The 13,061-nt window shown below is 35.3% G+C and overlaps 1 protein-coding gene across 18 annotated transcripts in view; it reads left to right on the top strand.

Moving 5' to 3' along the window:
• Positions 1 to 13,061, top strand: part of ZEB1 (zinc finger E-box binding homeobox 1) — a 180,819-nt gene that overhangs the window by 1,876 nt on the left and 165,882 nt on the right. Inside the window, exon 1 of one of the 18 annotated variants that reach the window (XM_070255215.1) lies at positions 66 to 467. The exons of 13 other annotated variants lie outside the window; for them this stretch is intronic. In XM_070255215.1, coding sequence (XP_070111316.1) covers positions 461 to 467 — 7 coding nt within the window. In that variant the 5' untranslated portion in view covers positions 66 to 460. Of the gene's footprint in view, positions 1 to 65; positions 468 to 546; positions 787 to 13,061 lie in introns of those variants that run through there. 4 more of the 18 variants (XM_070255217.1, XM_070255214.1, XM_070255216.1 and 1 more) reach the window with 4 other exon arrangements.

Here is a 13,061-nt window from a genome sequence, read left to right as displayed (position 1 = left end):
AAATGTGTGTTTAAGTAAAAACTCGCGCGCGCTCCCCCCGCCCCACCCCCTGTTCCCGGGTTCCCATTCTCCCTCCCCTCTGGGATGCGCAACGCGAGGTTTTGTAACCTTTCCTGGCAATTTTAGATTTTGTGTGGGATTTCCTGTCTAGAAGCAGATACGAAGATTTTAAGCTGTTTCAAGATGTTTCCTTCCAGTCGTAAACATATTTTTAATATATTTGAGCCGACATTAAAATCACTGTTTTCATGAATGATTTTAGATATTCGAATAAACATCTTCATTTTAAAGATGTCACTTAGTTATGATTGATAACTAATATTTGGTATTCTCATTGTGGAGAGATGACTTGTTACAGCAAGGAGCGGAGCATAGGCTATTGCAATTTTAATTTCCTGTTTTAGCGTCAAATAGTGTGTATTCTATATTGAGCTGTTGCCGCCGTTGCTGATGTGGCTTTATGAAAGGTAAGTTGGTTCAGAAAGGGCTTTTCGCCTTTTACCTTATTCAAAATGTTCATAGCCAGAGAAAGGGGCTTTTCTTGTTGCTGACGACATGTGTATGACATGTGAGTCTGAACCACCCAGCGTCTGTGCAGCTGCTGTAAACATGTTTACCTGAACAGGAAAGAATGGATTTTTCTCCTAAAGATCCTGTGATATGAATATTATACTCATAAGGCATATCAACAGATGACTTAAGGGGAAAACAGCTATCCTGAAAGGTACTTGAAATCAACAGGAAAAAGAGGTTCTCGATCGCTGCAGCAAATGGCAACTTGTGCAGGTAGAAAAAAGATGGTGTTTAGTTTTCTCCTGCATGTATGTCAGCCCCCTCCTGTCTGCTGCTTTCATTCTCAAGGGAGGGATTTATTTACCACGCTTGCTGTCAGTGTTTTTCCTTTGTGTTTAATATTAGAAAAACAGATTTGGGGCTGTTTAGCACAAAATGTCTTGTCTGCAGTATGCATTACTCTCAGAAAACAAAAGGTGTTTAAGATAGCACGGCACTACTACAGGTATCTTCCATTTTCATCACTTTTGGCTCTCTCCTTGTATTTCTTTTTGTTCTCAAATGCATTTCATCCATTGCTGATGATTACAGCGTTGCTATTTGATTAAGCCTTATAATTTGCAGATTAAAAATGAAGTTATATGCCATTGTGTTGTGAAACCTCAGGGAAGGTCCTGGTTAATATTTCTTAGCAACGCAATCATGTTTAAGTTGCAGTTTTTTGGAGAGAATTGCTTGGAAAAAAATGTTAACTCTTAAATCTTTTAAATGAAGGAATAAATGATGTGAACAGTGGGAGATAGTCATAGAGATACTTTATGCTGTTATTTGTATGCAAATCATTTTTTTGTTCATTTTAACATGATATGCAGATTTTACTGCTAAGCCTCCAGTAAAATATTTTAATTTCCTTTCTGGAATATATCTGCAGAGTAGGATATTAATGGGAGAATCAAGTAAAGTAACTTGACAGGGGTAAACCAATTGAGTAACGTTTGGCCAAAGCATCAAACCTTATGTAGTAACTTTATGGTAATGTTAGTCATCTGTAAAGGAGTGGCATTTGAATTGCTGAAATCAATTTTTACCATTTATAATGTAATGCTTTGTTTGTTGTATTTTAAAAATCTTCTCATTTTCCACATCTATTCTCTGTGTGGTTGTCTTATGTATTTATTTTTTTGGAGACATGTATTCTATCTGCTAAAGACCACATGCTGATTAATTCACTTTAGATGGAATAGTAGGTACATATCTTTCTGTCATTTGCACCGTTTACGCTTGCTGTCTTTGGAAACCACCAGTAGAGGATGCTAACAAAAGTGATTACTGGTGTAGTAGTACATTAAGTTGCTCTGTCTCCTGTTGATTGGGACCTCTGTGTTGATAGGGACCTTCAGTATAATTCTCAGTCTTACTGTTATTTAAAACTAGCCCCGGGTAAATTAGGCATTAGTATTTTCTAGTATGCTAAAACTGGAAAGAAGTGGGAATGTTTTAACTTGAACAATTTTATTAATTTGAGCTTTTTAAATATTGACATTGAGATTGCTATCAATTTGGTCTCACTTTAGACGAGTTGTATTATGGCTTTTTAACAAAAAGTTTTGTTTTATGTTGTTAGGTTTGGAGAAGAATGTATAATGATTGGCCCACATTTATTTTGCATATTTACTATACTTTTTAACCTCCTTTTTTATTCATAGTAAGATCTCTGAAAATACATGTTTTTAGATGTTAAAAGATGTAAATATGGTAAGAAACACTGCAGTTAATTGATTGGTATTAGTGTAATTATTTTCCCATAACTTATGCAGACTTAAAGTATACATGAGCTGACAGACTACGCTAAAGAAAATGTTAACCAGCAGTCACTCACATGTTAGTGATTTTTAGATTTTATCTTTTCCTTCTCCTTCTAGTTAAGAATCAGGATCAGCTAGTGTGTAAATTTTAAATTTAGAATTGTAAATTAAGAAATGTAAGTTTGTTTTGAGGCTTTAAATGCAGTGAAAAATTCTCTATAGTTGGTTAATTATTGTTTGCTTGTATTCAAAGAACTCTTAGTTTTCAACAAACTGTAAATTGATATAACTTTTACACATAAATAATTGCATGAAACTCAATGAATTCAGTTGTTTCTTTTTGGTTTATGCCCATATAATTAAGTTAATATCACTGTAAACTTTTGGAAGCCTTTCATTGGTCAAATGTTAGAAGTATTTATTTCCCTAATCATTTTTAGTGGTGTTTCTCTAAATGCCCCAATACCAGTACCATAATGCAATAGTAATACTGCTTATCTTGAACTAGGTAGGAAATACCTGAATTATCAGGTAAGCTTGTGTGAATTTCTCATTTTAGGATGTCCTCTGTGTGTGTGAGTGTGTGTGTGTGTGTGTAAATATAGTTTTACGTTTCCTGACAGATGTTTCTTGAATTTGATGTTCTCCTAATTCCTAGAGCTCAGTAGTGAATAGGTGTGATTCACTTAGTTTTTTATGAGCTGAGGAACTTTACCACACAGCCATGACATATATAATTGTAGCATGGAGCAAAACTTAAAATATCTTATAAATTGAAAGCATCAATCGCTTGCTAAGATGACCCTGATATAAAAGCATATGAAATATTTGGTTAGTACTTTTTTCTTTCTTTCTCTAGTATCCAGTATTTCCCTATGTTTACAGTTTTAGTAGTTTTGAAGCATGTGGTGAGAAAGTTCTGTCAAATTAGAAATGATATTTTTAAAATAACAGAATAATTATTTCTCATAGTTGTGTTTTTATTTTTTCCCCCGTTTTGCTTTCTCCTGTAAAAATCACTTCTAAGCATGTGATTAGAGCCAGATGTAAACACAGATGCAATATCATGTGGAATTACATTGTTAGCTACTCTTAACTACCTGTATTGAATTGCAGTACAGGAGAAGAAAAATCATGTAGATGTTGGAAAAAGACGTACATTAGTGTACAAAAGTGCAGTAGGAGGTTAGAGGACTTGAGGAAATTGTAGAAATAGGATTTAGGGTTGAAAAAGGTTCCTCAATCTTGGAAGCTTGGTCACTAATTTATGGGGAAATGTATGTGCATTTCTAATAGAGATATAAGGTAAAATAAAAGTTCGTTGTTGAAAGAAAATTTTAAAAAATTTAAAGTAGAAAAGTGTCCTGATTAGGAAATATAATAAAATGGTTTTTAAAAAGGCTACATGTTGTACATATTACTAGCTAAATAATCATTGAACTAGCTGTAAGTTAAAAGAAAATAAATAGAGATAGACATAGTAGAAAAAGTTTTGTGGCATCCCCAGTTAAAATTAAATCTGATCTATTATACAGGCATTGCTATAGGAAATAACCTTTCCTTTGGATGGAAATCCAAAGTTTTGAAAATTATATTCCTAAAGGAAGCATTCTTAGCACATCAATTTTATCAAATAAAAAATTTTATTATAGTGTGATCATGGCTAAATTTTAACCTGGATGCAGGTGGGTTATGCTGCTTTTTAACCCGAAACTGGCTTGCTTGAAAATATGGCAATGTCCTACCAACTTTGCTACTTAGCTAGCAAAACGCTCTCTAATAGGTAAAATTTGCTTTAAGATGGTTTTCAGAGAAAAAAATTTAATGTTTCCAGTTCACTTCATTAATTTTGTTAAAATGTGTTTTGGAGAGGCTGGCCCCGTGGCCGAGTGGTTAAGTTCGTGTGCTCCGCTGCAGGCGGCCCAGTGTTTTGTTGGTTCGAATCCTGGGCGCGGACATGACACTGCTCATCAAACCACGCTGAGGCAGCGTCCCACATGCCACAACTGGAAGGACCCACAACGAAGAATATACAACTATGTACTGGGGGGTTTTGTGGAGAAAAAAGGAAAAAATAAAATCTTTAAAAAAAAATGTGTTTTGGAGTACATCAGTTTAGGTGTAGATAAATTGAAAGATTCTGAAAGGAAAAGCAAAAAAAGCTGAGTTCAAGTCTATACTTGTATTATAGCTATGAAATTTTCTTGATTTTTCACTCTCTAAGAAGTTATTTCCCTCTCATTTTTTCTTCAAACATCATCCTGTTGTTTAATACATGTCCTCTATATTCATCAGGATTACGTTTGTCCGTTCATATACACATTTCTCTTCATAATCAACTTTATGTATTTACTGAGACTTGATATGTGGAGTTTGAGGTCTAAACTGTGGCTCTTGGTAGAAGACCTTATAGTATGGCAACCTGAGAAAACCTTCATCATCTCTTTTGCAGTAACAGCGACATCTGTGCTGGAATTAGTAGTAACGGATGTTTTGTGACCTCTTAATTCCCAATCACCCCCTCACCCCTCCCCCATCCATATTTAAAATGAAATGTGAATGGAAGATAAATATGGGAATGATGTCAATTTCTCATGTTTATTGTTGCATTCTAAGAATATTAAAAGTCCTCTATTTTTAAAAAAATATTCTAATTTCGATTTTTTTAGTATTTTAAATATTGTAATTTCAGTTTTTTAGATATTTTAAATATTCTGATTTCAATTTTTTTATAAATGGCAGCAGCAGCATTCTTTAGATATCTCAGTTACTACACATGTTCACCAATGTAGAATATTCTAACTTCCCTCATTCTTAAGGTGTTTATATCCATTTAATCCACAGTTCTAATTGAATGTTTTTTTTGTCAAGTGTTGAGTGTGACTAGTTTGTTTATTAAACAACTCTTCATTCTCTTGGAGTATTACATTTTGAATATGGAAGGGACTTTTAGAGAGAATTTTTTATCTGAAAACTGATACAGATAAGCTGAAATTTAGGGTGTTCAAGTAGCAGCGCTGCAAGAGACTTTAGCATGTGTTTGGGAAGGGGTGATAGTGACATGTGGAATAGCATACGGCAAAATCCTTCCAGGAGTGGCTTTCTGAACCTGGGCTTACAGTAACCTTACTCTGCCTGACAGACTTGAAAAAGCTATGAAAATCACCGTATCTCTTTAATGTTTTCTCCTTTCTACTCCAAAAAACTGAGTTACTGTTCACTCCTCTTGCTACATCACTTTTCTAAATCTCTTTTGATACTCTTGTTTTTTACTTTTTTGGGGGTGGAGAGGAGGGAGGGAATAATTTCATATGAATAAATATTAATTAAGAAAAAAATGAAATAATTTTGGAGCTGCAGGGATTTGTGAGAATGATTCAAATCCATTTGTGCAGTTAAGCAACCAGATTCAAAGAGGTAAAAGGACTTTGCCAAGTCCCTGTGACTGTTAGCTTGGACTAGGTTACAGCTTTTCAGGTTTGTGGCTCAGTATTCCTTTCAGTAGAGCATGTTGAGCATATTTATCTATGATGGTAACAAGTAAGAACTGTATGTTATAAATTTTCAAATTTATCATAGTTAAAACCAAAACGTATTGTGTAGAATGCCATCATCTCAGAAAAAGGGATTTCTAATCTATTTGCATAAATCTTTCAAATTTAATAATTGATGTGACTGTATCACTTAAAACATTTCAGATGCAATGTTTAGATTCAGTTTAGTGTGCTTAGAGGCGGACTCTCATTATTTGGATTGTAATTTTTCCTCTTCATTCCCAATCTCAACTCCCATTCACTCTGTCCTTCCTAACCCTGACTTGCACCCAATCTAATGTGTTTTATATATGTAATTGGTCATATCTCTAACCTTGTAAAATTATGTAGTTTTTTTGTGTTTTGCATCTACATAATTGCTATTTTGCTATATATTTTACTTCACTCAGCATTGCTTGGAATCTGTTCATGTTGCTGTATGTACATATAGTTCATTGCTTCTAACCGTGCAGTATTTCATGGTTTGCATCTAGCACAGATTACTTATCACTTCCCCTAATGATGGATACCCAGGTTGACTCCAACTCTTGGGTACAAATAATTATGTAATAAACATCTTCCTACATGTTGCGTGGCTGTGGAAGACTTTCTCTGGGGACGTGTATCCAGGCATGATGTTGCTGAGTTATAGGTTAGTCACATATTTAATATCACTAAATTCTGCCAGATTATTTCTAAAGTGGCTACACCAATTTTTACACTCGCCAGCCTATAAAAATGCTGTTTTCTCACGTTTCTGCCAGCTTTTTGTATCATACAACATCCTGCATTTTGCTAATTTGATAGTTGTTAAGTAGAATCTCATGGTTGCTTTAATATATGCTTTTCTGTTTACCAAAGAGGTTGATCCTTTCTTCATATCCTTGCTAGCCGTTTGGGTTTCCCTTTCCATGTCTGGCCTGTTCATATCCTCTGCCTTTCTTTTTGGTTGGTTTTCCACTTCTTGTTGATCTCCCAGAGTTCCTTGTGTATTTGAGATGGTAAACCGTTTGTGGTTTTAGACATGGCAAGTATTTCCCCAATGTGTCAATCATCTGTTGACTTTGACTGTGGTACAGGAATTCTTAATTTTAATGTATTTAAATCTGTCGAATTTTTGACTTCGTGGGTACTAAGAAGTCCTTCCTAATTCATAAATTGCAAGATATTTTCCTAGATTTTCTTCTAATAGTTTTGTAATTTTACCTTTCATGTTGAGGTCTTTAATGCATCCGGGGTTCACCTGTTGAATATAGCATTTCTTTCTTAAGAGGAGCAAACATAGTGGTTAAGAGTTGGGATTGATCCTGTAATTTACTAGCTGAGTCACGTTGGCCAAGCTACTTAGTTTCCCTATGATTGAATTTCCCCATATGTAAAATGGGGATGATAATCTTAGAGTTGAGAAGGTTAAATGAGACATATGAAGCATTGTGCCTAGTACATGTTTTAAGTATTCAAGAAATGTTTATTTAACATTTTACTTATATTATTAGATTATTTGTTTTAAATACATTTTGCATCGACTGACAATTTCTTATTCTCTTGTCCAGTATTAACTCTAGCTAATATAACTGCCATTTAAAAGGATGTTATTATAAAAATATACATTGAAGCTTCATCTTAGTGCTATTTGTCACATGCCTTTTAGCTTGAGGAAGGCTGTCTTGGACTCTTTTTAAGGGGCAATATACAGTATTGAGAGAGATGTCGCTAGATTACTTTTATTTATAATATTGACAGAGACTTCAAGGATAATGTCCTAGACTGTTATTCTATTGGATAAAACAACCCAAGCCCAAGAAAGCTAAACTTTATATTCTATATTTGAATAGGCTAAGGAGTGTGGAGTCCATAGCTTTTCATACACTCATTTGGTTTGTAATGTATTTAAGAAGATGGTTGTATTATTATGTTCTTAGGGTACAGATTAGGGCAATCCTAAGACAAAAGTTAAAATCATACCCTGTTCTCTGTGTGTGTGTGTTTTAATAAACTCTATTGAGGTGTAATTTGCATAGACCATTATGTGTGTACATTTCAGTGTGTTTTGATATACACCTGTTTAACCACCACCACAACATCAAGATATAGAACATTTCCGTCATCCCGAAAAAGTTCCCTTGTAGCTCATCTCAGTCATTCCTCCCCACCTCTGGCCCAAGCAACCAGTGATCTGTTTTTGATCACTAGAGATTAGATTTACTGTTCTGTACTCTTTTTGTCTGCCTTCTTCAGCATAATGTTTTTAAGATTTATTCATCTTACTGCATGCATCAGTAGTTCATTCCTTTTATATTGCTGAGTAGTATTCCATTGCATGAATATATCACAATTTGTTTATCCATTCTCCTACAATGGACTTACTATTTGGGTTTCTGATTCTTTGCTATAGAATAAAGCTTCTGTGAACACACATACAAATTTTTGTGTGGATATATGAGTACATTTCTTTTGAGTAAATACTCAGGATTAGAATTGCTGGGTGATATCAAAAGTGTATGTTTAACTTTGTAAGAAACTGCTAAACTGGTTTCTAAAGTGCTTGTAAAATTTTACATTTCTACCAGCAATGTATGAAAGTTCTAGTTGCTCCAATCATTGTAAACATTTCTCCATATTTTTAATTTTAGCTATGCCAGTAGGTATATGGTAGTATTCTTTTGGTTTTAATTTGGATTTCATGGATACCGATGTGTTTGAGTATCTCTTGATGTACTTATTGGCTATTTGTATATTTTGTTTTATGAAATGTCTATTCTGGTCATTTGTCCATTTTTAATTGGGTTGCTTGTCTTTTTATTTTTGAGTTGTAAGAGTTCTTTATATGTGCTGGATCCAAGTTCTTTGTTGGATATAGATATTGAAATGTTTTTCTCCCTTTCTCTGGCTTGTCTTTTACGTTTCTTAATGATAGCTTTGAAGTGCAAAAGTTTTCAATTTTGATGATGTCTAATTTATAATTTTATTCTTTTAGGCTTTGTGCTTTTTGTGTTGTAAGAAATCTTTGCCCACTCCAAGAAGATTTGCGTCTATGGGAATTTTTTTAGAAGTTTATAGCTTTAACATTTAGGTCTATGATGCATTTCAGGTTAATTTTTTTCTGTACTCTGTTTTGATCGTCTGCAAGCCTGCTGAGGTAGCCTTGAGTAGTTTGCAAGAGACAAAAACTTGATCCTACTCATCAAAATTCAGTATGAGGATTTCTATTTGAGTTTTTAAAAAATATTTTTTAGGACCCAGTTATGAACCAAACCTCAAGATTGTAAAGGAACACAAATCATACTTTCCTAGTTTCATACATTTTTTAACTGAGAGCAATTGCATTGTGCCTAGTCAATGTTTTCAAAATTTTCCATGTCCTTGACACATTTTTAATTCACAGAGACATACTTCAGTAAGGCTAAAGTTTCAGAGAAAGAGACCCAAAGAGCGGCCAGAGTTAAGCAGAATATGGATGTTATTCTTATGGTCTCTTATTTCCTACCTGGTTTTAATGAGTTTAGCACTATACCAATTCTTTTTCACTTTCCATAGGTTTTATCTTTACATGGGGAATTTGCTTAAACCTACCATTTATCTTGAGTTCATTAAAGGACATAATTTTATCCTTTTGATATGAAAATTTCTTTAGCTGACTCTTCCTCGCATGAGGATTCCACCCTGCTGTTCAGCTGAAGCTGCAGTGATAAAGGTCTCCAGTGACCTCCAATTCCCATGAACCTTTCTTAGGTTTTAGCCGATTTGGCTTCCCTGTATTTGATATTGTTGAATCTCCTGGACAAGTTTGCTTCCTTAGGTTACATATTATTACTGTTTTCTTATTTTCTCATCTGTTCCCATTCTTCTTTTGTAGAGCCTCTTTCTCTTTGGCATTACCCAGGGCTGCTTCTCTTCCCACTCAGTATGCTCTGTCTAGAAGTCTGACTCAACCCAACTCTCTTAGTTTTAGTTCTCACCTTATGCTGATGTTTTCAAAATTTTTGCCTCTTGCCCAGAACTAGACTGAGCTCCTAATATGTAGATACAGTTCTCTGTGCAACTTCTCCACCTATATATTGCACAGGATTCTCAAACTTCAGGTGTCTAAGGTTGAACTACTTCCATTTCCCACCTAGGTGTTGCTTCTGTGTTTGCGATCTTGTTAGTGCCACCACCAATGTCTTACACTCCCAAGTTAAAACCTAGGGTTAACTTCCCCTCTCATAACCTGATGATCCCCAAATCTGTCAATTCTATATCCTGAGTATCTGTCAAATCAGACTTTTCCTCTTCATTTCTATTCCTGTTGCCTTAGGATCCTCCTTTTTCACTCAGACTCTTACACTAGCCTGTTGTTTCTCCTCACTCTTCTCTATCATGCAGACTGCTGCCAAAATTATCTTTGTAAGACAGAGTCTGGGCCGGCCCCGTGGCATGGTGGTTAAGTTCACGCACTCCGTTTCAGCGGCCCGGGGTTCGCGGATTTGTGTTCCAGGCATGGACCCAGCACTGCTCATCAGGCCACGCTGTGGTGGCATCCCACATAAAGTGTAGGAAGATTGGCACACATGTGAGCTCACTGACAGTCTTACACACACACACACACACACACAAGTCTGATTCAGTTATTCTGCCGATTAAATTCTTCCCTGGATTTTAAAAAATTTACTGGATAAGTTAAACTTTACTGCATAAGACCAGGATCCCCAGCATGACATACAGGCCCGGATGCATGATCCTGCACTTGCTCCTTCTTCCACCGTAGTGCTGGCCACCCTTCACCTCCTGCCTGCTGCCTATGCGTTCCTGTCGCTGCAAACTGCTTTCCCCCCATACCTTTGAATATACTTTTGTTCCCTGTACCTGAAATATGCTTCCTTTCCTGCTACTCTATACTTTCTGGTATATTTTCAAAGGTGGACAAGAATTCATCTCAGATATTTCTTTTTCCAAAATGCTTTCCCTAATCCCTTTCCTATTTGTCAGAGAGAGTAATTATCTTCTCTTCTGTTACACCTGTGAATTTGTCTTTTCTGTTCTGTTGTGCTTGTTCTCCTGTATGTTTGTTCGTATGTTATCTTCCCTACCTGACAATGGTTTCCTTCAGAACGGAGACTGTCCTACTCATCTTGGTACGCCAGTAGGTGGTGGTAGTCGTTGTAGTAATAGCACGGCACTTGTAGCACCTACTGAGTTTCTGTTACTTACTGTATGCCACGTACTTTTCTAAATGCTTTACATTTATTAGCTCATTTGATTCTCACAATAATCCTGTTACTGTTTTTAGACCCTTTTTACAGATGAGGAAACAGGCAAAGAGAGATTAAGTAATTTACCCAAGGTCGCACAGCTTATAAGCAGTAGAACAGGAATTTGAATCCATTTAGTCTGGCTTGAGATCTGTGCTCCTAGCCACTGCCCTTTATTGCTTCTCAGCACCCCTGGCACATAGTGGGTATTCAGTCCTTAACTGAATGAATGATTAATCCTGAGAGAAGAATTTTGCTGCTCTGCTTCCCTCTGCCACGGAGGTTATTTGAAAGACTTAGTAAGATGTACTTAGGCTTTGTTTCCTTATACTTCATGAATATTTAAAAGCATATACATCTGAGTTGGTTATATATTATTTGTAAATTGAGAGTTTTTTCAGTTCGTGTTTCTTAGATTGGTGATTTTTTAAGTTAAAATATTACTTCCTTTAACTTTTCCCCATATAAGGTAACTTACATCAAATAAAGCACTCTCCTCTTACCTTGGCATAAATTAGTGTTATGCCAGTCACCTTGGTTAATGCTTCATCTTGTTGATTTTTACCTACATACTTTACCGCTCTCATTTTGTTATGGCTAAAGAAAAAGTGTTTAGTTACTTTGAAGTTGATTTCATATACATTTATTTACTTAATTTATCTTTTTCACATCCTAAAAATTGTATGTGTCACTGGACTAACTCCCATGTAATTCTTATTTTTAAGATGGTATTTTTCTATCTGACTTTTCTGTTTCTTTTTATCACCTGTTCCTTTAAAATCTATTATAACTAACTTGTCTTATTTTTGTTTTTATAGGTCTCACTTTTTTATACTCCATTTAGCTCTGTGTCTGGCTTGAACATTCTAGATACTGATGCCTAATTCCTTCTGATCTGCTATCCTTAGATGCATTTATAGAAAGAGCATTCATTGATCTGGGAGATAGAAGTCTTAGATTCTAATATTAAACCTGCCTTTAACTGGCCTATGAAATTGGGGAAATAATTCCATTTATTTGGGTCTAAGTTTGTTCATCTGTAGAATGACTATGATGGATTACTGTGTACTAGGCGATGAGACTCTGAAGATGAAAGATTTAGTTAGCATCTTGCCCTAAAGAGCTTATAGAATAGTAGGGAAGAAAAAATAGGAAAACAAACCTTTAGAATATAGTTAGGTAACTGATGTGATATTCTGTCCTACATATATAGAGGTTGTGGCCAAGTCTTAAAGGATTTGTGTGGGTTATCTTAGTAAAGATGTGGAAAATAATATGCCAGACAGGGGAGTTGCGTGTGAAAAGCATGAGACATGCATACACACGTTGTGGGACCTCCAGGTCACGTTTGGTGCAACTCTGTAGGGTGAGTGGAGGAATGGCTAGAGTTGAGGCTGGAGAATTAGGTAGGAAGCAAATGAAAAACAATTTATATTGCCATGTTTGGATTTTATCTTGGAAGTAGTGGAGAATTAGCAAAGGTCTTGCAGCAGGTAGTGACATATTTATGTCATTCATCATTTTATCTTCTTTACATATTAAATGTTAAATGATTAAAAATTCAAGAATATGTATGCTTGCTTTACTAGTAGTGGGAAAAGCTATAAAAGTAAAAGCTGATTTGTCCTGCTTTCCTGAGTTTTAGCTCATATAAACTCTAATGCTGGTAGATTAACATAATAATTGCTCTAAAATGGTGCTGTCACGACTACTGCTTCTGCTATCATCATCAATGTCAGTAAACGGCTTACTTTACTAGAAGGAGAAGTGCCCTTGGTTAGAGTTGGTTGCTAAAATCTATGCATCAAGTTGGCTGTGTATTTCTGAGCTCTGCACTATCATGAGAAACTGTATTTTTATTTTTTCTTCAAATCAATAAATCACAACCCATACAAATGTGTTTTGGACTTATAGTCCTATGGAGTAATGGTTTTACTGCCATTGATTATGGTTCTCCAAAGGTGTAAAATCCTCTGTGT

This window comes from Equus caballus, chromosome 29 (genome assembly GCF_041296265.1).
Source record: "Equus caballus isolate H_3958 breed thoroughbred chromosome 29, TB-T2T, whole genome shotgun sequence".
NCBI classification, from domain to species: domain Eukaryota; kingdom Metazoa; phylum Chordata; class Mammalia; order Perissodactyla; family Equidae; genus Equus; species Equus caballus.
Note: the sequence above shows the minus strand (reverse complement) of the source record. Positions and strands in the feature narration are given on the sequence as shown.